The 27,562-nt window shown below is 47.5% G+C and overlaps 1 protein-coding gene across 1 annotated transcript in view; it reads right to left on the reverse strand.

The window, feature by feature from the left end:
- Positions 1-27,562, reverse strand: part of LOC309568829 (uncharacterized protein) — a gene marked incomplete at its 5' end in the record, with an annotated part of 291,543 nt that overhangs the window by 115,246 nt on the left and 148,735 nt on the right. Inside the window, 2 exons of the mRNA XM_082274615.1 lie at positions 13,321-13,535; positions 21,890-21,993. Of these exons, the coding sequence (XP_082130741.1) occupies positions 13,321-13,535; positions 21,890-21,993 (319 nt within the window). The remainder of the gene's footprint in view (positions 1-13,320; positions 13,536-21,889; positions 21,994-27,562) is intronic.

Consider the following 27,562-nt stretch of genomic DNA (forward strand, 5'->3'; position numbering starts at 1 on the left):
CAAAAGTTCCAACCCAAAAGTTCAAAGGTTCTGTCCCAGTAGTTTGAAGGGTCTGTCCTAAGAGTTCAAAGGTTTTATCCCAAAACATCAAAGGTTCCATGCCATGAGTTCAAAAGTTCCATCTTAAACTTTCAAAGGTCCCAAGAGTTCAAAGACTCCACCCCAAGGGTTCAGAGGTACTGTCCCCAGAGATCAAAGAATCCATCTTAATCTTTCAAAGGTTCTGTGCCAAGAGATTAAAGGTTCTATTCCAGGAGGTCAAAGTTTCCATTTTAATCTTTCAAAGGTTCTGTGTCAAGAGTTCAAAGGTACCAACTTAAAAGTTCAGATGTGTCCCAAGCATTCCCTGCAGCCACGTTGTGCAGTTTCTCATAAAAATAGGAAATATGATGTGAAGGATTTTTATGGAACCACTATACACACATCATCCTTGCAATGACAATAGACATGCACAGTTCAGATTTCAGTGGCATGCTTTACTTTCTGCTAAGTGTGAATGATGCAAAGGAAAGGTTCTTCACCATTTTGAAGCCACAAAATTGACAAAACAAATTATTCCCAGCAATTATTTTATTCCCTAAAATGAAATCATGCAAGAAAATAAAATGGTCCAGATCAAACATAGATATCAGCATGATCCCTGCTAGTTAGATGAGAATTTGCCTGTGTCATGTTCTGTGTACCAGTAATCCTAGTGTTGAAGCAACGCTCCTCATAACTACCATTTCATGTGTTACAGCGACATCCAGTGTTTGTGTGGTGTACTGCGCTCACACTATCATATGATCTCAGAATATTGTGCCTATGTATTATATGTATTAATAACATACATTGAGGGTCTGGAAAAGGAAGACAGCAGCTTTGAGTGACAGTTTCCAGCTATAAGAAAACTGGATGTGTTATAGACCTAATTTACAAAAGCATCTATAGGAAGAATTGTCTCAGACGGTCTGTTTTGATCTATAGCAACCAATGGGATTTTAAAAGGGTAGTACAAAGGTAGTACAAAGCCAAGAGTACCTAACAATTGGTGCCTTCTGGGGGCAATGATAATTTTAACAAACTGCAATAGTAAAGATTAGTATATCTTGGGATTAAGGTATAAATTTGTACACAATATAGGTGCTGAAGCTTAATAGAGGGTATTCATGTACAAAAAAAAAAAAAAAAAAAGGGCAACAAAAAAAGTAACATCCAGTATGTAGAATAAAAGTGCCCATTCACATATGCTCAGCTTGTACTGGTGAATGTCAGGCCGGCAGGGGGCATTTCCATGTAAGCCCGCACACCATGTAGAAGCTGTCACTCCTGCAGAAGAGATCCGCTCCCAGGTGACAGACGCAGCAACTATCTGAATCTTCTGGCTGCATCAAGGCAGGAAATTAGGTTCAGGCTGTAAACAAGTGTGAGTCCTGGTGGTGAAGCAACGTGTTTCGAGAATATCCCTCTTTCTCAAGCTTCAAGAGCCAAGGGATTTAGTTAGCCACAGCATCTGTCATCTGGGAGCAGATCTCAAATGCAGGAGTGAAAGCTTCTACATTTTCCTGCAGCCCCACATTTGGCCATGGTGTGCAGGTATATACAGAACTGTCCCCTGTTGGCCTGATGTGCAGTAGTACAAGCTGAGCATTTGTAAGTTGTCACTTTTGATTTACATAATAAAAAGGTACTTTTTTTTTTGGAAGGGATTAGTACACTTTTCTCTGTTTTTATTATTTTTTTCTAATAGGTTTTATTCTATTCCTCACCCAGTGGAGTAGAGGAAAATAAAAAAAAGAATACATTTCCTACTGGGAGTGCAGATTGAATATAAATAAGGTGCAGTGCTGGGTGGAGCTTCTTACATAATTTCCGCTCTGTCATTTCCAGTTACAGGAAAGCATTCCATGGTGGTCAAGAGCTTCATTACTACATGCCTATGTACTTCAATGTGGATGTAAGTCCAATACTGCTTATGCCCAAGTCATTTGAATAAAACGGTGTTACACTTTTGCTTGCTACCTTCCCGTTCTCTTTCCTTATACTCCCTGGTTGGTGTTGGAGAGGAGAATTAGTGGTGATAAATTCACCACAAATAAGGGGTTTGTCAATTTGGTGGGCCCAAAAGCTGGAGGATAAAAGAAGCAAGGAGATTGTGAGCGCAAAGGAACCACTTATTGAATTAGGGGCCACACACATCTGGTGGGTGAAACCCACAATTGGGGAGCACATGACTTAGTAGTTGGTGGCAAACCCCTTGTTGGAAATCACAGAGGTTAGACGTTTCTTGTAGTTGGCCACCAGGTTTGTACACATCTCAGGAGGGATTTTGTCCCACTCCTCTTTGCAGATCCTCTCCAAGTCATTAAGGTTTCGACTCCAGGACCTTAATGTGCTTCTTCTTGAGCCACTCCTTTGTTGCCTTGGCCGTGTGTTTTGGGTCATTGTCATGCTGGAATACTCATCCACGACCCATTTTCAATGCCCTGGCTGGGGGAAGGAAGACCTCACCCAAGATTTGATGCAGTGAAGTTGTCCTGTCCCCTTAGCAGAAAAATACCCCCAAAGCATAATGTTTCCACCTCCATGTTTGATGGTGGGGATGGTGTTTTTGGGGTCATAGGAAGAATTCCGCCTCCTCCAAACACGGGAAGTTGAGTTGATGCAAAGAGCTCGATTTTGGTCTCATCTGACCACAACACTTTCATCCAGTTCTCCTCAAACTTCAGACGGGTCTGTACATGTGCTTTCTTAAGTAGGAGGACCTTGCGGGCACTGCTGGATTTCCGTCCTTCACGGCATAGTGTGTTACCAATTGTTTTCTTTGTTACTATGATCCCAGCGGCCTTAAGATCATTGACAAGATACTCCCGTGCAGTGGCGGCCGGCCCATAGGGGGCGCAGGGGCGTCGCCCCCCCCCCCCCCCCAAAAAAAAGAAAAAGAAAAAAAAAAAGATTTAAAAAAAAAAAAATTTTTGCCCACAAGGGGCGCCCGTCTCATTGGTGCCTATGGGGGTGGGGTTTTCCACCCGCAGAGGCGCCGATAGACGGCCTTCTGGGGCGTAACTGTAGCGCAGAGCTCTGCGCTCCACCACCCCTCTTTCGGCGTCCGCCGCATTGGTGCCGATGGGGGGTGGGGTTTTCCACCAGCAGAGGCGCCAATTGGCGGCCTTCTGGGGCGTAACTGTAGCGCAGAAAAATGCGCTACACCACCCCCTTTTGTGATGTCTTGGATCATGATTGGTCCAGACTCCAGCCTGGACCAATCATGATTCAGGACATCCATGGTGACCTCGTTGGGGGCGGTGCCGGTGCGTGCATCAGTCACTCACCGTCACCGCCCGGTCACTTTCCCGCCGCAGCCCGCGAAGAAGAGGAGTCGCGAGGAGGGGAGAAGCCGCCGCCAGGAGCCGAGCAGAAGAGGACGGACATCAGAGTCGCGAGGAGGGGAGAAGCCGCCGCCGGGAGCCGAGCCGTCGCCAGGTAAGTGCCTATTCCACCACCTGCGCCATGCTTGTGCCATGCCTATTCCACCACCTGCGCCATGCCTGTGCCATGCCTATTCCACCACCTGCGCCATGCCTGTGCCATGCCTATTCCACCACCTGCGCCATGCCTGTGCCATCTGTGCCATAACTATTCCACCACCTGTGCCATGACCTTACCACCACCTGTGCCATGACCTTACCACCACCTGTGCCATGACCTTACCATCACCTGTGCCATGCCTGTACCATCTGTGCCATGCCTATTCCACCACCTGTGCCATGCCTGTACCATCTGTGCCATGCCTATTCCACCACCTGCGCCATGCCTGTGCCATGCCCATTCCACCACCAGCGCCATGCCTGTGCCATGCCTATTCCACCACCTGCGCCATGCCTGTGCCATGCCTATTCCACCACCTGCGCCATGCCTGTGCCATGCCTATTCCACCACCTGCGCCATGCCTGTACCATCTGTGCCATGCCTATTCCACCACCTGTGCCATGACCTTACCACCACCTGTGCCATGACCTTACCACCACCTGTGCCATGACCTTACCATCACCTGTGCCATGCCTGTACCATCTGTGCCATGCCTATTCCACCACCTGTGCCATGCCTGTACCATCTGTGCCATGCCTATTCCACCACCTGCGCCATGCCTGTGCCATGCCCATTCCACCACCAGCGCCATGCCTGTGCCATGCCTATTCCACCACCTGCGCCATGCCTGTGCCATGCCTATTCCACCACCTGCGCCATGCCTGTACCATCTGTGCCATGCCTATTCCACCACCTGTGCCATGACCTTACCATCACCTGTGCCATGACCTTACCATCACCTGTGCCATGCCTGTACCATCTGTGCCATGCCTATTCCACCACCTGCGCCATGCCTGTGCCATGCCTATTCCACCACCTGCGCCATGCCTGTGCCATGCCTATTCCACCACCTGCGCCATGCCTGTGCCATGCCTATTCCACCACCTGCGCCATGCCTGTGCCATCTGTGCCATGCCTATTCCACCACCTGTGCCATGACCTTACCACCACCTGTGCCATGACCTTACCACCACCTGTGCCATGACCTTACCATCACCTGTGCCATGCCTGTACCATCTGTGCCATGCCTATTCCACCACCTGTGCCATGCCTGTACCATCTGTGCCATGCCTATTCCACCACCTGCGCCATGCCTGTGCCATGCCCATTCCACCACCAGCGCCATGCCTGTGCCATGCCTATTCCACCACCTGCGCCATGCCTGTGCCATGCCTATTCCACCACCTGCGCCATGCCTGTGCCATGCCTATTCCACCACCTGCGCCATGCCTGTACCATCTGTGCCATGCCTATTCCACCACCTGTGCCATGACCTTACCACCACCTGTGCCATGACCTTACCACCACCTGTGCCATGACCTTACCATCACCTGTGCCATGCCTGTACCATCTGTGCCATGCCTATTCCACCACCTGTGCCATGCCTGTACCATCTGTGCCATGCCTATTCCACCACCTGCGCCATGCCTGTGCCATGCCCATTCCACCACCAGCGCCATGCCTGTGCCATGCCTATTCCACCACCTGCGCCATGCCTGTGCCATGCCTATTCCACCACCTGCGCCATGCCTGTACCATCTGTGCCATGCCTATTCCACCACCTGTGCCATGACCTTACCATCACCTGTGCCATGACCTTACCATCACCTGTGCCATGCCTGTACCATCTGTGCCATGCCTATTCCACCACCTGCGCCATGCCTGTGCCATGCCTATTCCACCACCTGCGCCATGCCTGTGCCATGCCTATTCCACCACCTGCGCCATGCCTGTGCCATGCCTATTCCACCACCTGCGCCATGCCTGTGCCATCTGTGCCATGCCTATTCCACCACCTGTGCCATGACCTTACCACCACCTGTGCCATGACCTTACCACCACCTGTGCCATGACCTTACCATCACCTGTGCCATGCCTGTACCATCTGTGCCATGCCTATTCCACCACCTGTGCCATGCCTGTACCATCTGTGCCATGCCTATTCCACCACCTGCGCCATGCCTGTGCCATGCCCATTCCACCACCAGCGCCATGCCTGTGCCATGCCTATTCCACCACCTGCGCCATGCCTGTGCCATGCCTATTCCACCACCTGCGCCATGCCTGTGCCATGCCTATTCCACCACCTGCGCCATGCCTGTACCATCTGTGCCATGCCTATTCCACCACCTGTGCCATGACCTTACCACCACCTGTGCCATGACCTTACCACCACCTGTGCCATGACCTTACCATCACCTGTGCCATGCCTGTACCATCTGTGCCATGCCTATTCCACCACCTGTGCCATGCCTGTACCATCTGTGCCATGCCTATTCCACCACCTGCGCCATGCCTGTGCCATGCCCATTCCACCACCAGCGCCATGCCTGTGCCATGCCTATTCCACCACCTGCGCCATGCCTGTGCCATGCCTATTCCACCACCTGCGCCATGCCTGTACCATCTGTGCCATGCCTATTCCACCACCTGTGCCATGACCTTACCATCACCTGTGCCATGACCTTACCATCACCTGTGCCATGCCTGTACCATCTGTGCCATGCCTATTCCACCACCTGCGCCATGCCTGTGCCATGCCTATTCCACCACCTGCGCCATGCCTGTGCCATGCCTATTCCACCACCTGCGCCATGCCTGTGCCATGCCTATTCCACCACCTGCGCCATGCCTGTACCATCTGTGCCATGCCTATTCCACCACCTGTGCCATGACCTTACCACCACCTGTGCCATGACCTTACCATCACCTGTGCCATGCCTGTACCATCTGTGCCATGCCTATTTCACCACCTGTGCCATGCCTGTACCATCTGTGCCATGCCTATTCCACCACCTGCGCCATGCCTGTGCCATGCCCATTCCACCACCAGCGCCATGCCTGTGCCATGCCTATTCCACCACCTGCGCCATGCCTGTGCCATGCCTATTCCACCACCTGCGCCATGCCTGTACCATCTGTGCCATGCCTATTCCATCACCTGTGCCAAGCCTGTGCCATGCCTATTCCACCACCTGTGCCATGCCTGTACCATCTGTGCCATGCCTATTCCACCACCTGCGCCATGCCTGTGCCATGCCTATTCCACCACCTGCGCCATGCCTGTGCCATGCCTATTCCACCACCTGCGCCATGCCTGTGCCATCTGTGCCATGCCTATTCCACCACCTGTGCCATGACCTTACCACCACCTGTGCCATGACCTTACCACCACCTGTGCCATGACCTTACCATCACCTGTGCCATGCCTGTACCATCTGTGCCATGCCTATTCCACCACCTGTGCCATGCCTGTACCATCTGTGCCATGCCTATTCCACCACCTGCGCCATGCCTGTGCCATGCCCATTCCACCACCAGCGCCATGCCTGTGCCATGCCTATTCCACCACCTGCGCCATGCCTGTGCCATGCCTATTCCACCACCTGCGCCATGCCTGTGCCATGCCTATTCCACCACCTGCGCCATGCCTGTACCATCTGTGCCATGCCTATTCCACCACCTGTGCCATGACCTTACCACCACCTGTGCCATGACCTTACCACCACCTGTGCCATGACCTTACCATCACCTGTGCCATGCCTGTACCATCTGTGCCATGCCTATTCCACCACCTGTGCCATGCCTGTACCATCTGTGCCATGCCTATTCCACCACCTGCGCCATGCCTGTGCCATGCCCATTCCACCACCAGCGCCATGCCTGTGCCATGCCTATTCCACCACCTGCGCCATGCCTGTGCCATGCCTATTCCACCACCTGCGCCATGCCTGTACCATCTGTGCCATGCCTATTCCACCACCTGTGCCATGACCTTACCATCACCTGTGCCATGACCTTACCATCACCTGTGCCATGCCTGTACCATCTGTGCCATGCCTATTCCACCACCTGCGCCATGCCTGTGCCATGCCTATTCCACCACCTGCGCCATGCCTGTGCCATGCCTATTCCACCACCTGCGCCATGCCTGTGCCATGCCTATTCCACCACCTGCGCCATGCCTGTACCATCTGTGCCATGCCTATTCCACCACCTGTGCCATGACCTTACCACCACCTGTGCCATGACCTTACCATCACCTGTGCCATGCCTGTACCATCTGTGCCATGCCTATTTCACCACCTGTGCCATGCCTGTACCATCTGTGCCATGCCTATTCCACCACCTGCGCCATGCCTGTGCCATGCCCATTCCACCACCAGCGTCATGCCTGTGCCATGCCTATTCCACCACCTGCGCCATGCCTGTGCCATGCCTATTCCACCACCTGCGCCATGCCTGTACCATCTGTGCCATGCCTATTCCATCACCTGTGCCAAGCCTGTGCCATGCCTATTCCACCACCTGTGCCATGCCTGTACCATCTGTGCCATGCCTATTCCACCACCTGCGCCATGCCTGTGCCATGCCTATTCCACCACCTGCGCCATGCCTGTACCATCTGTGCCATGCCTATTACATCACCTGTGCCATGCCTGTGCCATGCCTATTCCACCACCTGCGCCATGCCTGTACCATCTGTGCCATGCCTATTCCACCACCTGTGCCATGACCTTACCATCACCTGTGCCATGACCTTACCATCACCTGTGCCATGCCTGTACCATCTGTGCCATGCCTATTCCATCACCTGCGCCATGCCTGTACCATCTGCGGCATGCCTATTCCATCACCTGTGCCATGCCTATTCCATCACCTGTGCCATGCCTATTCAATCACCTGCGCCATGCCTGTACCATCTGTGCCATGCCTATTCCACCACCTGTGCCATGACCTTACCATCACCTGTGCCATGCCTATTCCATCACCTGTGCCATGCCTGTAACATCTGTGCCATGCCTATTCCATCACCTGCGCCATGCCTGTACCATCTGCGGCATGCCTATTCCACCACCTGTGCCATGCCTGTACCATCTGTGCCATGCCTATTCCACCACCTGCGCCATGCCTGTGCCATGCCTATTCCACCACCTGCGCCATGCCTGTACCATCTGTGCCATGCCTATTCCATCATCTGTGCCATGCCTATTCCACCACCTGCGCCATGCCTGTACCATCTGTGCCATGCCTATTCCATCACCTGTGCCATGCCTATTCCACCACCTGCGCCATGCCTGTACCATCTGTGCCATGCCTATTCCACCACCTGTGCCATGACCTTACCATCACCTGTGCCATGCCTGTACCATCTGTGCCATGCCTATTCCACCACCTGCGCCATGCCTATTCCACCACCTGTGCCATGACCTTACCATCACCTGTGCCATGCCTATTCCATCACCTGCGCCATGCCTGTACCATCTGTGCCATGCCTATTCCACCACCTGTGCCATGACCTTACCATCACCTGTGCCATGCCTATTCCATCACCTGTGTCATGCCTATTCCACCACCTGTGCCATGACCTTACCATCACCTGTGCCATGCCTATTCCATCACCTGTGCCATGCCTATTCCATCACCTGCGCCATGCCTGTACCATCTGTGCCATGCCAATTCCACCACCTGTGCCATGACCTTACCATCACCTGTGCCATGCCTATTCCATCACCTGTGCCATGCCTGTACCATATGTTCCATGCCTATTCCATCACCTGCGCCATGCCTGTACCATCTGTGCCATGCCTATTCCACCACCTGTGCCATGACCTTACCATCACCTGTGCCATGCCTATTCCATCACCTGTGCCATGCCTGTACCATCTGTTCCATGCCTATTCCATCACCTGCGCCATGCCTGTACCATCTGTGCCATGCCTATTCCACCACCTGTGCCATGCCTGTACCATCTGTGCCATGCCTATTCCATCACCTGTGCCATGCCTATACCATCTGTGCCATGCCTATTCCACCACCTGCGCCATGCCTGTGCCATGCCTATTCCACCACCTGCGCCATGCCTGTACCATCTGTGCCATGCCTATTCCACCACCTGTGCCATGCCTGTACCATCTGTGCCATGCCTATTCCATCACCTGTGCCATGCCTATACCATCTGTGCCATGCCTATTCCATCACCTGTGCCATGCCTGTACCATCTGTGCCATGCCTGTACCATCACCTGTGCCATGCCTGTACCATCACCTGTGCCATGCCTGTACCATCTGTGCCATGCCTATTCCATCACCTGTGCCATGCCTATACCATCTGTGCCATGCCTATTCCATCACCTGTGCTATGCCTGTACCATCACCTGTGCAATGCCTGTACCATCACCTGTGCAATGCCTATTTCATCACCTGTGCCATGCCTGTACCATCACCTGTGCCATGCCTATACCATCTGTGCCATGCCTATTCCATCACCTGTGCCATGCCTATACCATCTGTGCCATGCCTATTCCATCACCTGTGCCATGCCTGTATCATCACCTGTGCAATGCCTATTCCATCACCTGCGCCATGCCTATACCATCACCTGTGCCATGCCTATACCATCACCTGTGCCATGCCTATACCATCACCTGTGCCATGCCTATTCTACCACCTGTTCAATGCCTATACCATCTGTGCCATGCCTATTCCATCACCTGTGCCATGCCTGTACCATCTGTGCCAAGCCTATACCATCACATGTGCCATGCCTGTACCATGACCTCAAAGTCATGCAATTTTTTTACCTCGTTTTTTGCCACGAAGCAATACGTATTACATTTTTGTTTTTGCGCCCCCCCAAAAATTTTGAGCACCAGCCGCCACTGCTCCCGTGTAGTTCTGGGCTGATTCCTCACTGTTCTCATGATCATTGAAACATCTACGAGGTGAGATCTTGCATGGAGTTACAGACCGAGGGAGATTGTTAGTTATTTTGTGTTTGTTCCATTTGCAAATAATCGCACTGTTTTCACCCTCTCACCAAGCTGCTTGGCGATGGTCTTGTAGCCCATTCCAGTCTTATGTAAGTCTACAACAGTGGTTCTTAACCTGGGTTCGATCGAACTCCAGGGGTTCGGTGAGTCAGTCTCACGGGTTCGGCGGGGGGGGGTCAACGGGGCAATTGCTCCCCCCGAGAAAATATTACTGATTGTGAGGCCGAGCGCACCCCGGGAAATCAGAGCTGCGGTCGGGACAACTCACGGCCATTACAGATAGACACTTGACGCTTCGCCCCCTGTACCTCCCCCAGCAGGTTTTCAGCCTATCTCCCGCAGGCTGCTTGCTGTTTGAGTGGGCGGGAGGGGGATGTACCTGACCATGGAGATCGCGCCCGCCTGGAAGAGGGAAGTGTGAGCAGCTGAGCAGAGGGAGCCGACTGAATGTTCCTGGAGGTAGGCTCAGCTAGCTGTACATGGTGGATTAGTTTACAAGCACTTCTATGCTAAGTCTGCTGAGTTACTGCAGCTTAGCATAGAGGTGCTGTTCGCTGACAAATGGAAATGCATGTCCTTTTCATTTAGCTATAAAGCATTGTGAATGCCCCCTGGTGTGTGCCCTCCTGATACCCCATGGTATGCCCTCCCAACACCTCCCCCCTAATGTGTGCCCTCCTGACACCCCATGGTATGCCCTCCCAACCCCCCCAGTGTGTGCCCTCCTGACACCCCATGGTATGCCCTCCAAACACCTCCCCCAGTGTGTTCCCTCCTGACACCCCATGGTATGTCCTCACAACCCCCCCAGTGTGTGCTCTCCTGATACCCCATGGTATGCCCTCCCAACACCTCCCCCCCAGTGTGTGCTCTCCTGGCACCCCATGGTATGCCTTCTCAACCCCCCCCCCCCAGTGTGTGCCCTCCTGACACCCCATGGTATGCCCTCCCAACCCCCCCACCCCAGTGTGTCTCCTGACACCCCATGGTATGCCCTCCAACCCCACCCCAGTGTGTGCCCTCTTGACACCCCATGGTATGCCCTCCCACCCCCCCCCCCCAGTGTGTGCCCTCCTGATATCCCATGGTATGTCCTCCCAACCCCCCCCCCAGTGTGTGCCCTCCTGACACCCCATGGTATGCCCTCCCAACACCTCCCCCAGTGTGTTCCCTCCTGACACCCCATGGTATGTCCTCACAACCCCCCCAGTGTGTGCCCTCCTGATACCCTATGGTATGCCCTCCCAACACCTCCCCCCCCAGTGTGTACCCTCCTGACACCCCATGGTATGCCCTCCCAACACCTCCCCTTAGTGTGTGCCCTCCTGACACCCCATGGTATGCCCACCCAACCCCCCACCCCAGTGTGTGCCCTCCTGACACCCCATGGTATGCCCTCCAACCCCCCCTTAAGTGTGTGCCCCCCTGACACCCCATTGTATGCCCTCCAACCACCCCCTTAAGTGTGTGCCCCCCTGACACCCCATGGTATGCCCTCCCAACCCCACCCCAGTGTGTGCCCTCCTGACACCCCATGGTATGCCCTCCCAACCCCCCCCCCCCCAGTGTGTGCCCTCCCAACCACTGATGTGTTCCCTCCTGACACCCAGTGTGTGGCCTCTCGACTCTCCACTAGTGTGTGCCCTCACTACCCTTCCCCACAGTGTGTGTACTCCTGACCCTCCCCCCAGTGTATGCACTTCCAACCCCCTGGTGTGTGCCCTCATAAGAAAAGGAACAGACTTTGTTGTGAAAATGACATGAGAGTGGCACTTGCCAAGGTAAAGCCACGCGCATTTCTGAACTGGTCTCTGAAAGACAACAGCAGAAGTCACACTGATTTGCAGTAAATATTCATTATTATGTTTTTGTGTGAAAATCATGTTTTAATGGTTTTGTTCTTTGTTCTTAATGGTTTGGTCTTTAATGGTTTTGTTCATTTTGTGCACCTACGTATAAATATATACCTATGTTTTGAATTTGAAAAAATCATATTTTACTTTTCCAATTAAGAAGGATTCGGTGAATGCGCATATGAAACTGGTGGGGTTCAGTACCTCCAACATGGTTAAGAACCACTGGTCTACAATCTTGTCCCTGACATCCTTGGACAGCTCTTTGGTCTTGGCCATGGTGGAGAGATTGGAATCTGATTGATTGATTGATTGATTGCTTCTGTGGACAGATGTCTTTTATACAGGTAAAAAGCTGAGATTAGGAGCACTCCCTTTAAGAGAGTTCCCCTAATCTTAGCTCGTTACCTGTATAGAAGACACCTGGGAGCCAGAAATCTTTCTGATTGTAGGGGATTAAATACTTATTTCACTCAATAAAATGCAAATCAATTTTTAACTTTATTTAAATGCGTTTTTCTGGATTATTTTGTTGTTTTCCTGTCTCTCGCTGTTAAAATAAACCTACCATTAAAATTATAGACTAATCATTTTTTTGTCAGTGGGCAAATGTACACAATCAGCAGGGGATCAAATACTTTTTTCCCTCACTGTATAAGTGACATTTTATGTGTATTTTTCACAATTTGAGTGTTTTGCATGAAAATATTTTATGTAAATTAGCATGTTATAATTTTGATGAGGAAGGGAGGTGTATTATAGTACAAAAATATGGCTTTCATGGTGGATTCTGGTGTTTTACATGGGAATTTGTATTGTATTGTGGTTCAAAAGTATATCCAGGTATGTATATTTTATAGGGGGAGGTATATTATAGTACAAATCATATTACAGCGTTCTTCAGTGCTGCACCGTATTTATAATCCTAGTAGCTAAAGTGGTAGCTATAGGTGAGGGGTGTATAGCAGCAGAGGGTTTTTTTTTTTTTTTTTATTTGGAAATGCAGATTGTCTGAGATACTTTGGGTTTTATTTATTAAAGTTATCACATGCATTTATACAATTTATATTCTAACACACATATCTTTATACACACGCAAACTATTGCAAGAGGAATTGGTTATCTCACCCTGCGGAACATGGAGGTGCCAAGGATGGATCAGACAGCCCAGCTTGAGCACAGTAGTGACCTGCAGGGCAGGGCTGGCACTCGTCCTGGGTACTCAGACCTGCTGCCATGGAGAATGAGCCTGGAGGGCAAGGAACTGGTGCACGCGTTCCATTAGGGCAATAGTGTCCAGTCGGGCAGATGTCGTTCTGGGGAAAATTTATATCGAAGGGAACCTGATGACCAAGAGAACAGAGAAATAATTTACATATCTTCTTGTGGAGCCCAGCACAGTGCTCTTTCTTTTACATTGTACATTGTGGTGGAAAACCCACTTCAACTGTTGATGTTGTTTACTCATCCTTGAGCAGAGCGTTCCAAGTGCCTAGTAATTCTACCCTAACTTCATCAACACTTATTAAGCTGAAGTGATTTGTATAACATTTTATAGATAGTATTGTATTCCAAGAATTACTGAATTTGCAAAATGTTATAATTATACCTGAACTTCAAATTTTTAGAAAGGTCATATATAGATCTAAGATCCTCAGGTGCCATGGTTTCTCCCAGACAATGCAACAAGATAAAATCAAGGGGTGGGGGGATGTTGATAGGGCATCTGAGATCAGTATATACAGTATCTCACAAGAGTGAGTACACCCCTCACATTTTAGTAAATATTTTATTCTATCTTTTCATGTGACAACACTGAAGAAATGACACTTTGCTACAATGTAAAGTAGTGAGTGTACAGCTTGTATAACAGTGTATATTTGGTGTCCCCTCAAAATAACTCAACACACAGCCATTAATGTCTAAACCGCTGGCAACAAAAGTGAGTACAACCCAAAATGAAAATGTCCAAATTGGGCCCAGTTAGCCATTTTCCCTCCCCGATGTCATTTGACTCGTTAGTGTTACAAGGTCTCAGGTGTGAATGGGGAGCAGGTGTGTTACATTTGGTGTTATCGCTCTCACTCTCTCATACTGGTCACTGGAAGTTCAACATGGCACCTCATGGCAAAGAACTCTCTGAGGATCTGAAAAAAAGAATTGTTGCTCTACATAAAGATGGCCTAGGCTATAAGAAGATTGCCAAGACCCTGAAACTGAGCTGCAGCATGGTAGCCAAGACCATACAGCAGTTTAACAGGACAGGTTACACTCAGAACAGGCCTCACCATGGTCGACCAAAGAAGTTGAGTGCACGTGCTCCGTGTCATATGCAAAGGTTGTCTTTGGGAAATAGATGTATGAGTGCTGCCGGCATTGTTGCAGAGGTTGAAGGAGATGGGGGTCAGCCTGTCAGTGCTCAGACCATACACCGCACACTGCATCAAATTGGTCTGCATGGCTGTTGTCCCAGAAGGAAGCCTCTTCTAAAGATGATGCACAAGAAAGCCTGCAAACAGTTTATCTTGGTCTCATCAGACCACAGGACATGGTTCCAGTAATCCATGTTCTTAGTCTGCTGGTCTTCAGCAAACTTATTTGGTTCAGATGGTGTCAAGCGTGTGTCGCAGCAACCAGGTGAGGAGTACAAAGACAAGTGTGTCTTGCCTACAGTCAAGCATGGTGGTGGGAGTGTCATGGTCTGAGGCTGCATGAGTGCTTCCAGCACTGGGGAGCTACAGTTCATTGAGGGAACCATGAATGCCAACATGTACTGTGATATACTAAAGGCCCGTACACACGTACTGATTGTCGGCCGTAAATATTCGGCCGACGACCGATCAGCCGATTGTAGGCTTGTTAGTATGATGCTTCCGACAGCGCACTTTCGGCCGAAAAGAATCTGATGTGCATGCTTTAAAATTTTTGTAGGCCAACACCAGAACGGCCGATTGTTCGCCAGTCAGTACAGAATTCGGCCGACAAACAGCAGATTTGCAAGACTGGGCATGCTCAAAAAAGACAAAACACACGGAAAGTTAACCATCACATGACATCACTTCTGCAGTCGGCTGCTGTTGGCCGACAAAATTCATGTGCAGTCTTTTGCAGTTTTCAACAGACACGACAGCCCTGGACAAAAGACGGCCGATCGTTCGGCCGACGATCGGTACGTGTGTACGGGGCTTAAAGCAGAGCATGATCCCCTTCCCTTCGGAGACTGAGCCACAGGGGAGTATTCCAACCTGATAACAACCCCAAACACAACTCCAAGACAACCACTGCCTTGCTAAAGAAGCTGAGAGTAAAGGCGAGGGACTGGCCAAGCATGTCTCCAGACCTAAATCCTATTGAGCATCCATGGGGCATCCTCAAACAGAAGGTGGAGGAGCGCAAGGTTTCTAACATCCACCAGTTCTGTGATGTCATCATGGAAAGTTGAAGAGGACTCCAGTGGCAACCTGTGAAGCTCTGGTGAACTCCATACCCAAGAGGATTAAGGCAGTGCCGAAAAATAATGGTGGCCACACAAAATATTGACATTTTGGACCCAATTTGGACATATTCACTTAGAGGTATACTACATTTTGTTGCCAGCGGTTTAGACATTAATGGCTGTGCGTTGAGTTATTTTGAGGGGACACCAAATATACACTGTTATACAAGCTGTACACTCACTACTTTACATTGTAGCAAAGTTTCATTTCTTCACTGTTGTCACATGAAAAGATATAATACAATATTTACAAAAATGTGAGGGGTGTACATACTTTTGTGAGATACTGTATATTCCCATGGAACTGTACAAGGTAAGTACTACAAAGCGAAGTTAATTAAAGGCCAATTCCACCTAAAAATATATGTCAGCTTTGAGTGGGTACTAGTGATGTAGGACAAGCATCTAGTCCAGTGTGACTTCAATGGAGGGGTCACTTTTCAATTATTTCCCCAATTATTTGTGTATTCTACACCATTGTTACTCAGTTCCCATTCTCCAAACCAACAGGTCAAATTTTCTGGATTCTTGCATTCCATATCACAGCTCTTCCCTCTAATGAAAGTGTTGAAAACATCACCTATTCGGAGTAGTCAGGTAATGTTGAGGACAGAAATTCTTCTACACAATAGGGAACTAGCAGGAAAGAATTGCATCAGATGTCTTTGTAATGGCTGCATTAACTGTAGGAAACTTAAATGGTTTGGCATTTTATTTCCCAGTAACAACAAAAAACATAAAATCAGTTTGGAATTGAGTTGACCTTTATGTCAAACCTCTCCTTTTCCCCCTTCACTTCCGTTTATTTGAAATGAGCAGCACACGTTAGTTGTGGGCATGTGAACTGCTGTATGTACACTACACATCCCATAGTCCATCTCAGGAGAGAGCAAGAGAGGATGGCTATGTTCTTATATACAGTGGGACCATTGAGATGTAGTGTAGCCACCCTCGAACATGAAGTCAAATCACAGCAAAAAAAGAACAAAGATTTGGAGGAGGCTGAGAGCAATAGTAGAGACTTTTTTGAGTTAAGAATACATACACCGAATAGAATTTTTTAAACTTATACGAGAGTTTAGTGTCACTTTAATTTGTATGAGAGTGCTGATCATGAATGAGGGATAACAAATAAGACTAAGACGCCGTTCACATATTGGGGTTTCTGTTCGTGTGCAGAATTGATGCAATTCTGCCCAGGATCCCGAATCACTGCAAATCGCGGGACGCCCATGCGATTTCCGAGACTTGCAATGGCGTGATATTGCCGAGATTGTCGCCCGACGAATCTCGGTAAAATTGCACAAACAGAATCGCCGGACGCCTGTCGCAAAAAAAAAGTTCTCGATTCTGCCCGCGCTCCAAGATGCCAATATGTGAATGGAGCTTAAACTGCGTTCTCTGAAATAAACAGTATCTCACAAAAGTGAGTACACCCCTCACATTTTTGTAAATATTTTATTATATCTTTTCATGTGTGACAACACTGAAGAAATTACACTTTGCTACAATGTAAAGTAGTGAGTGTACAGCTTGTAAATTTGCTGTTCCCTTAAAATAACTTAACACACAGCCATTAATGTCTAAACCGCTGGCAACAAAAGTGAGTACACCCCTAAGTAGAGCTGCACGATTCTGGCCAAAATGAGAATCACGATTTTTTAGCTTGGAATAAAGATCACGATTCTCTCATGATTCTCTGTGTAACAAAAAAAAAATTGGGATAACTTTACTGTTACGTTTTTTTTTTATTCATTAAAGTTTATTAATTGCGTTTGAAAGACTGCTGCGCAAATACAGTGTGACATAAAATATTACAACAATCGCCATTTTATTCTGTAGGGTCTCTGCTAAAAAAATATATAAAATGTTTGGGGGTTCCAAGTACTTTTCTAGCAAAAAAAAAAACGATTTTAACTTGCAAGCAACAAGTGTCAGAAGAGGTTAAATTTCTTTTCTCCCTGGCAGAGGGAAGGAAAAGATACAATGTAATCATTTTGTTTATAGTTACAGGGAGATTTAATGCTGATAGGCGTTTGCTGGAGGAAAGATACAATGTAATCATTTTGTTTATAGTTACTGGGAGTTTTCCACAGCTGTTTTCTCTGCTCCCTCAGCTATGCAAAGAATCGAGCATATGTCAGGTTTAGATCGTCAGAGGGGGTGAATCGAGATCGCGATTTTCATACGATTAATCGTGCAGCTCTACCCCTAAGTGAAAATGCCCAAACAGAGCCCAAAGTGTCGATATTTTGCATGGCCACCATTATTTTCCAGCACTGCCTTAACCCTCTTGAGCATGGAGTTCCCAGAGCTTCACAGGTTGCCACTGGAGTCCTTTTCCACTCCTCCATGATGACATCACGGAGCTGGCGAATGTTACAGGCCTTGTGTTTTAGGATGCCCCACAGATGCTCAGTAGGGTTTAGGTCTGGAAACATGCTTGGCCAGTCCATCTCCTTTGCCTTCAGCTTCTTTAGCAAGGCAGTGGTCGTCTTGGAGGGGTTTTTGGGGTCATTATCATGTTGGAATACTGCCCTGCGGCCCAGTCTCTGAAGGGAGGGGATCATGCTCTGCTTCAGTATATCACAGTACATGTTGGCATTCATGGTTCCCTCAATGAACTGTAGCTCCCCAGTTGCAGCAGCACTCATGCAGCCCCAGACCATGACACTTCCACCACCATGCTTGACTGTAGGCAAGACACACTTGTCTTTGTACTCCTCACCTGGTTGCCAGCACACACGCTTGACACCATCTGAACCAAATAAGTTTATCTTGGTCTCATCAGACCACAGGACATGGTTCCAGTAATCCATGTCCTTAGTCTGCTTGTCTTCAGCAAATTGTTTTTGGGTTTTCTTGTGCATCATCTTTAAAAGAGGCTTCCTTCTGGGTCCACAGCCATGCAGAGAAATTTGATGCAGTGTGCGGCGTATGGTCTGAGCACTGAAAGGCTGACCCCCCCCCCCACCCCTTCAACCTCTGCAGCAATGCTGGCAGCACTAATACTTCTATTTCCCAAAGACAACCTCTGGATATGACACTAAACACATGCACTCAATTACTTTGGTAAACCATGGCGAGGCCTGTTCTGGGTGTAACCTGTACTGTTAAACTGCTGTATGGTCTTGGCCATCGTGCTGCAGCTCAGTTTCGGGGTCTTGGCAATCTTCTTATAGCTTAGGCCAACTTTATGTAGAGAAACAATTATTTTTTTCAGATCCTCAGAGAGTTCTTTGCCATGAGGTGCCATGTTGAACTTCCAGTGACCAGTATGAGAGAGAGAGTGATAACACCAAATTTAACACACCTTCTCCCAATTCACACCTGAGACCTTGTAACACTAACGAGTCACATGACACAGGGGAGGGAAAATGGCTAATTGGGCCCAATTTGGACATTTTCACTCAGGGGTGTGTTGGCTAGGGATGATCAAACTTTTGAAAAGTTTGGTTCGGCCAGAACATCCGAACTTCCCGAAAGTTCGGCCCGGATTTCAGAACCCCATTGAAATCAATGGGACCCGAACTTCGGTAATCAAAAAACACAATTTTTAAGCCCTAAAACCCAATAAATGCCCATAAAAAGTGCCTAGGGTTCTGGGTCATGCCCCATTAACTATTAATCACACAAAAAAAAAGTTCTTAAAAATTGTCATTTTTGATAAAAAAAGCCAATTATTGAAAAAAAAAAAAAAGAAAAAAAGAGAGATTTTTTTGATTTTGACTTTGGATTTAGTATCTGGGGGGTCTAAAAAGTGTACATGTGAAGTTTCAGCTCTGTAGCATGTCCAGAACCAGAAAAAGAAAGATTGTTTGTATTAGAAAACTTTCAGCTCAGGGGGTTGGCTTCGCTGCTGTAACACCTTGCCGGTTTAATAGCAGGCATTTTTTTGGGTTCTTTGCAGTCAGGAAAAACATCTGAACTTGTGTATAGTGGTACTGTGCACAAGTTCTGATGTTTTGCCTGCCTCCAAAAAACCCCAAAAAATGCCAGCAAAAACACACCTGGGCATTTTTTTTTTTTTTTGACGCTAGCGTTTTTTTTTGGCATTTTTTGGGGTTCTTTTGAGGCAGGCAAAACATCTGAACTTGTGTATAGTGGTGTATATACACACATACATATATTTATATACACACCTAGACATATATAGGTGTGATAGTAGCAGAAATATATGCTTGCGCTAATGAAATCATTTACAGTAATATATTTCTGCTACTATCACACCTATATATGGCTAGGTGTCTATATACATATAATTATGTGTGTATATATATCACTATACACAAGTTCAGATGTTTTGCCTGCCTCAAAAGAACCCAAAAAAATGCCAAAAAAAACGCTAGCGTCAAAAAAAAAATGCCCAGGTGTGTTTTTGCTGGCATTTTTTGGGGGTTTTTGGAGGCAGGCAAAACATCAGAACTTGTGCACAGTACCACTATACACAAGTTCAGATGTTTTTCCTGACTGCAAAGAACCCAAAAAAATGCCTTCTATTAAACCGGCAAGGTGTTACAGCAGCGAAGCCAACCCCCTGAGCTGAAAGTTTTCTAATACAAACAATCTTTTTTATTATGGTTCTGGACATGCTACAGAGCTGAAACTTCACATGTACACTTTTTAGACCCCCCAGATACTAAATCCAAAGTAAAAATCAAAAAATCTCTCTTTTTTTTTTAATTTTTCAATAATTGGCTTTTTTTTATCAAAAATTACAATTTTTAAGAACTTTTTTTGTGTGATTTTGTGTCTGGGGGGTCTAAAAGGTGTACCTGTGAAGTTTCAGCTCTGTAGCATGTCCAGAACCAGAAAAAAAAGGATTGTATGTATTAGAAAACGTTCAGCTTAGGGGGTTAGCTTCTCTCCTCGGTTTTCACACCTTGCCGGTTTCAAAGCAGGCATTTTTTTGGGTTCTTTGCAGTCAGGAAAAACATCTGAACTTGTGTATAGTGGTACTGTGCACAAGTTCAGATGTTTTGCCTGCCTCCAAAACCCCCCAAAAAATGCCAGCAAAAACACACCTGGGCATTTTTTTTTTTTTGATGCTAGCGTTTTTTTGGCATTTTTTTGGGTTCTTTTGAGGCAGGCAAAACATCTGAACTTGTGTATAGTGGTGTATATATACACACATAATTATATGTATATAGACACCTAGCCATATATAGGTGTGATAGTAGCAGAAATATATTACTGTAAATGATTTCATTAGCGCAAGCATTTATTTCTGCTACTATCACACCTATATATGTCTAGGGGTATATATACAGACATATATGTATATATATACCCCCTATACACATGTTCAGATGTCATGTCTGACATAAAACATGTCCTCAAAAAAGCACTGGCAGTGGCAGCCCCTGCAGCATAAAAAATGCTTGGCTGGTGAGAAGCCATATTCCTGTGCCGAAGCAATTCAGAGAAATTATCATTTCTCTATAGCGGTCACCCTGCTATGGAAGGGTTTTGTCACCCTGCCATAGCAGTCACTGCCAGTTAACCCTACACTACACTACGGTCCCCTTACACTTAACACTTTCCCTACAGAAACTACATTTTTGAAGCTAACTTAAGTGTAAAGGAGCACTCTAACTACACTAGATATCCCTTTCCTCACACTAAAAATAGCTAAATGACACTTTTAAAGTAAAATTAACAGAACTGCTTCCACTCTCTTCCATGTCCAGTATAACAATGCTAGGAATATGGCGGGGGCGATCTTATATACTGGGGGGCGTATTCACTAATGATTGGTCTAGGGACCCCCTAGTCACTCCAATCACATTCCTAGCATTCTCCTGCCCCCTCAATTGGCTTTTGCTAATGGTTCTGGTCCAATCACGGGCTTTTAAAGCCCATTTCCTGAAGCATTGCATTTTGGTCGGTTCTGGTTGCCGAATTCCGAACTTTTTGGGCAAAAAGTTCTAAATTCGGCCGAACCTCGAACACCCAATGTTCGGGCCGAACCGATGGTCAACCCGAACCGTTCGATCATCCCTAGTGTTGGCTGCGTGTTGTTATTTTGAGGGGACAGCACATTTACACTGTTATACAAGCTGTACACTCACTACTTTACATTGTAGCAAAGTGTCATTGCTTTAGTGTTGTCACATATAAAGATGAAATAAAATATTTACAAAAATGTGAGGGGTGTACTCACTTTTGTGAGATACTGTACAAGAGAAAATGTCTTCTTACCCTTGGTGTAATTGGTGTAGGATTTACAGCCCCCTGGGAGCAGTAATAGCCAGCATAGCAATATCCAGTAGGTCTATGGAGTCCTTCAGAAGAACAATACATTCCTGAGACACAGAAAAAGAATTAACATTGTTAAACAGAGTATACTTTGTCTTGTATAATCACAAAGTGAATAGGTACATTGCAAAGATAATCTCTTGAATACCAAATATTCCAGCATTAAATCTGACAACACGGGAGCTCTCCTAGGTCACTGTCCTGCTCACCAGACTGTAAACCTGAAACAGTAAATGGGGTATCAGCAACCTGACTACAGAAGAGCAGAGGTGAGTGAATCAGAATTACAAAGCCTTAGAGAGGTAAAACACTGGTGCTAGTGGCTGAAACCAGGTCAAATGAAGGTACCTAACCCCTTACCGACCCTTTAAGGGTTTTAAAAGCCAGGAGGTGTGCCCTACCCGGACCTCCAACAATCTCAGGTTTTAGTATCTTACTACTCACTTACCCTTTTAATTGCACTCCTCCCCGCCACATCTTCACGAGGACCCCCTAACCTCGCCTCGAAATGAGGTTATACACACCACCGACCTGGCAAGAGTGGGCAGCTGGCTGTCCGCTCAACTGATACCTGTTTTGTTACCTTAGATGCCAAGGGGATGAGCCATACTAGACTCATATCAATTCTAACTTCTTATTAATATTCCCCTCATTCACTGTTCATGACATGGGATCCATCATTACAGAGAGTCACTTGTTTTTCTCCTGTGGTCCAATATCCTTACCGGGCCCAATCAGACCTACAGCTTGTATATAGCCTGATGTTGGCTAGCTTGTTTCCCCTTATATTGCAACTAAGCCTAGATATACTCCTCTGCCAGGCCTCACTTCCCATGATGGACATACCCCCCTCCCGCTGCCCTCCAGTGTTTCTACCGGCTTGCACGTGTGATCAGTGAGCCAGAGAAGGAATCCGCCGCCGGCGGAAGTACACCATAGAGAACCAGATGGTCCCCAGCAGTCTGAGAGACCAAGGGATTGTGGGATATATAGTTTTACACAGGAAGTGTCAGTTCTTAGAGTAGAGACTGAGTTTGATCCTGGAAGTTCACCCACTGGTGTCAGTAGTTTTTATTTTTTGGTATTTTAATTGTATTATTTTTTATAATTTTATTTTATTTCTTTACACTGTCACTGACTATGACTCTGTCCAATCAGAAAAGGAAGGAGCTGGTAAATTACATATTTACCGACCCCTTCCTTGTTCTCTATTGTGACAAATCCCCTGCAGCAGCTGGCAGGAGAGGAAAGGGAGCACAGTGGGGGGGGGGGGGGGACCAGGGGAGCACACAGGGGCTCAGAGACAGCAGAACACAAGGGAACTGGATAGGAGAAGTGGCAGGGGCAGCATATAGAGGAACCAATCTCCTCCATTTTCCTCCTGCAGCTACAAGAGGAAACCGGAGGACAGTGATTTGTCTACATGCTGCCCCCGCTGCCCCTCCTATCCAGGTGTACAGGGGAGCCGCACAGGCCTCCTGGAGCATGTGGCCCGGTTGCAATTGCAACCCCTGTAGTTATGCCCCTGGGTGGACATCATATGATGTCCTGGGCTTTGAGTGGAGATATCTGAATTATGGGTGCAGCTGCAGGCATCATTCAGGTATCTTTTTTTTTTTTAGCCAGCGATTCCCTGCACTGTAAGAACAATCATATTGGCTGTTCAGACGCTTGATTGTTCTTACAGGCAGCGGGAGGGGACGTCCTCCCCCTCCCGCCGCCCTCCGGTGCTTCTACCGGCTCGCCCGTGCAAACGGCGAGCTGGAGAAGGAATCTGCCGCCGCCAGAAGTACACCAGAGAGAATACAGAGGACCAGATGGTCCCCAGCAGTCTCTATGACTCTCGGAGGCCCAGGCCTGGCAATTGTAAATACTGCCGTGATCTTGGCTGCACAGCCGAGATCGTTTTTGTTTTTTGATCTCAGGCTTTCCAGTTTGTAGGAAAGATGTGAGGTCTTATTTAACCCAGATCTCTCCATAAAGAGGACTCTTCATGCACTAGTCCTATTACAAGGGATGTTTATATACCTTGTAATAGGAATAAAAGTGATAAAAAAATAAAAAAAATTGAAGGGAAAGTGTAAAAAATAAAAATAAAGTAAACAATTTAAAAAAAAAATTCAAGTGCCTCCATCCCCGCATGCTCGTATGCAGAAGTGAACGCATACATATGTCACATCCACATATGTAAACGGCGTCAATCAACACGTGAGGTATCGTCGCGAACCTTAGAGCGAGAGCAACAATTCTAGCCCAAGACCACCTCTGTATCTCTAAACAGGTAACCTGTAAAAATTTTTAAAGTGTTGCCTATGGAGATTTTTAGTTTGGCCCATTTCCATGAGTGTGCGCAATTTTAAAGCGTGACATGTTAGATATCCATTTACTTTACTACATGTTTAAACAGTTGCTGCACAAAAATCGTGTGACATAAAAAGTTGCAGTGACCGCCATTTTATTCCCTGAAAACATATATAATGTTTGGGTGTTCTGAGTAATTTTCTAGCAAAAAAATTGAGTAGAGAGCCAGAATAAGCCCAGTATGGAAGTGGTTAATATTTTCAGAATAGATTTGATTTTTGTTTCTTTTGTTTAAACAAGTGACATCTGGGAAATGTTCAGCCACAAAAACAAAACAGAAATGGCATCTAAATAAATATGTTGTTTATGTATTTATTCCTTGATGATAAACACATATGATGTATTTAGCAAAAAGCTGGTTATGCTTTTCAAATGCAATATACTGTAAATATAAACTAGGATTGCACCGATATCGATACTAAGCATGTGTGCGATTATCAGTAAAAGTGTCCGATACTTTCAGGCTCGGTTCTTTCAGCTGTCAGCGCAATTCTCCCACTGACAGCTGATATGTAAACCAAAAAAAAAAAAGCAGCCAGATATCGGTTGTTAAGAAGTGGGGCCACCGGGTCCTTAACAATCGATGACTCATTCAGCTGTAAGTGGGGTTCCCCTTTGACAGATGAAGTGTAAAAAATGTCCCGGCTATTGGAGCTGTCAAAAAAAAGGAAAAAAGCAGCCTGACAATGTTTTAAACAACCTTTGCTCAGCCACTAAAACAAAGATTAAAAAAAAAAACATTTTATTTTGTATGTTTCTCTTTATTCACCTACAGATCAAAGGGATGAAGTCCGTTTAATGCAACCTGTCAAGTAAAAAAAGTTATTATTTTTTATTTTTTTTAAATGAAATGTTTCTCTGTTTAACCTCGTATTAACCCTTAATTTACTCTTATCAGCCTTAATTAACTTATTCTCCATCATTTAATTATTATTTTCCTGCTGATTTTTTTTTTTTTTGTTCACTTCTATTTTATAAACATAACTATTATTCATTGAAACTTTTTTTTTTTTGTTGTTTGTGTTTGCTTTGTTCGATAGTATTTTTACACCTTAAGAGCCCATTCAGACTAGTGCGACTTGTCAGCCTGACAAGTCGCGGTCGGTCGCGGTCCATTGAGTAGTACAGGACCCGTTCTAATAGGAGCGACACAAGTCGCTCCGACTTAGAAAAAGGGTCCTGTACTACTTTGGGGCGACCTGGGAGCGACTTGCATAGACTTCCATTATGTGAAGTCCCTGCAAGACACACCGAAGTCGCGGTGCACATCGGTGCACGCAGTGGCGGTTCTACATTAAATTGCTCCCCGGGCAAGACTCCCTCCCGGCGCCCCCCCCCCAAAAAAAAATAAAAAATAACATGACAACATAACAATAAATGCAGAGTGCCACGGGATTGTTGCCCCTAATAAATGCAGAGTGCCACAGCAATGCCCCCAATAAATGCAGAGTACCATAGCAATGCCCCCAATAAATGCAGAGTGCCACAGCATTACCCCCTTTCAGTGCAGAGCGCCACAGCAATGCCCCCTTTAATGCAGAGCGCCACAGCATTGCCCCCTTTAATGCAGAGCGCCACAGAAATGCCCCCTTTAATGCAGAGCGCCACAGCAATGCCCCCTTTAATGCAGAGCGCCACAGCAATGCCCCCTTTAATGCAGAGCGCCACAGAAATGCCCCCTTTAATGCAGAGCACCACAGCATTGCCCCCTTTAATGCAGAGCGCCACAGCAATGCCCCCTTTAATGCAGAGCACCACAGCAATGCCTCCTTTAATGCAGAACGCCACAGCAATGCCCCCTTTAATGCAGAGCGCCACAGCATTGCCCCCTTTAATGCAGAGCGCCACAGCATTGCCCCCTTTAATGCAGAGCACCACAGCATTGCCCCCTTTAATGCAGAGCGCCACAGCATTGCCCCCTTTAATGCAGAGCGCCACAGAAATGCCCCCTTTAATGCAGAGCGCCACAGCATTGCCCCCTTTAATGCAGAGCGCCACAGAAATGCCCCCTTTAATGCAGAGCGCCACAGCATTGCCCCCTTTAATGCAGAGCGCCACAGCAATGCCCCCTTTAATGCAGAGCGCCACAGCAATGCCCCCTTTAATGCAGAGCGCCACAGCAATGCCCCCTTTAATGCAGAGCGCCACAGCATTGCCCCCTTTAATGCAGAGCGCCACAGCATTGCCCCCTTTAATGCAGAGCGCCACAGCAATGCCCCCTTTAATGCAGAACGCCACAGCATTGCCCCCTTTAATGCAGAGTGCCACAGCATTGCCCCCTTTCAATGTAGAGATGGCATGCCAGAGTGCCACTTTTCAATGCAGAGCGCCAGCGTTCCCCCCGACCCGTCCGTGCACTTACCTCATAGTCACTTCTCTTCACTTCTCTTCAGTCCTCCCGCGGCGCCTCCTCCTCGGCCAATGGCGTGGGGTTTGCCTTTCGGCCAATCAGGAAGCGGGAGGACCCGCTCCCTGATTGGCCAGGAGGAGGATCAGTGTGACAATAGCGAATTTTCATTCGCTATTGTCACACAATGGGCGGGCTCGGGGGGGAGCAATGCTCTGCTCCTCGGCTCGGCTCGACTGCGGCGATTTTAGGCATGGGCGAACGGGGCTCGGGCGGTCCGGTACCATTTGATCCACGGACCGGTACCGGTCCGCGGCCCGGGCATGCCGCCCCCCACGTGGTATGAAAAAATGCCGCTCCGGGCGGCTGCCCCGTTCGCCCGTGCCTAAAACCGCCACTGGGTGCACGCGACTTCACAGGTCGCCCCCCGAAGTCGGATCGCCTCAGTGTGAACCGGCTATTAACATGTTGTTTTACTTTATAAAAAAAAAAAAAAGGACAAAATGTAAAAAAAAAAAAAAAAATGTATTTCATTTGTAAATAACTTTTCAATGCTTTGTACCATTGCTGACAGCTGAAGTGTAAACAAAACAGTTGCCAGCAGGTATCGGAAATTAGTATCGGTGAGCAGGGCTGCTGTTCGAAATCGCGGGGCCCCGTACAGACCCCCCCCCAAGAAAATATTAAAGATATATTTAGCTAAAATTACAACAAAATCACTATTCTCAGACACAAATATAACATAACTCGCATAATTCCTGCTAAATCTAAAAAAAAAAACTATGTTAAATAAAAAAGAAGATGAGATGAGAAAAATATACAGGCTGGGCAGTTGGAGCTCAGTGATCAGAGAAACAGAGAAAGAAAAACAAAGTTACAATTTACAAATAAACTCCTGAGCAGAGATA

Source organism: Pelophylax lessonae (genome assembly GCF_965119305.1).
Source record: "Pelophylax lessonae genome assembly, chromosome: 12".
Taxonomy (NCBI): domain Eukaryota; kingdom Metazoa; phylum Chordata; class Amphibia; order Anura; family Ranidae; genus Pelophylax; species Pelophylax lessonae.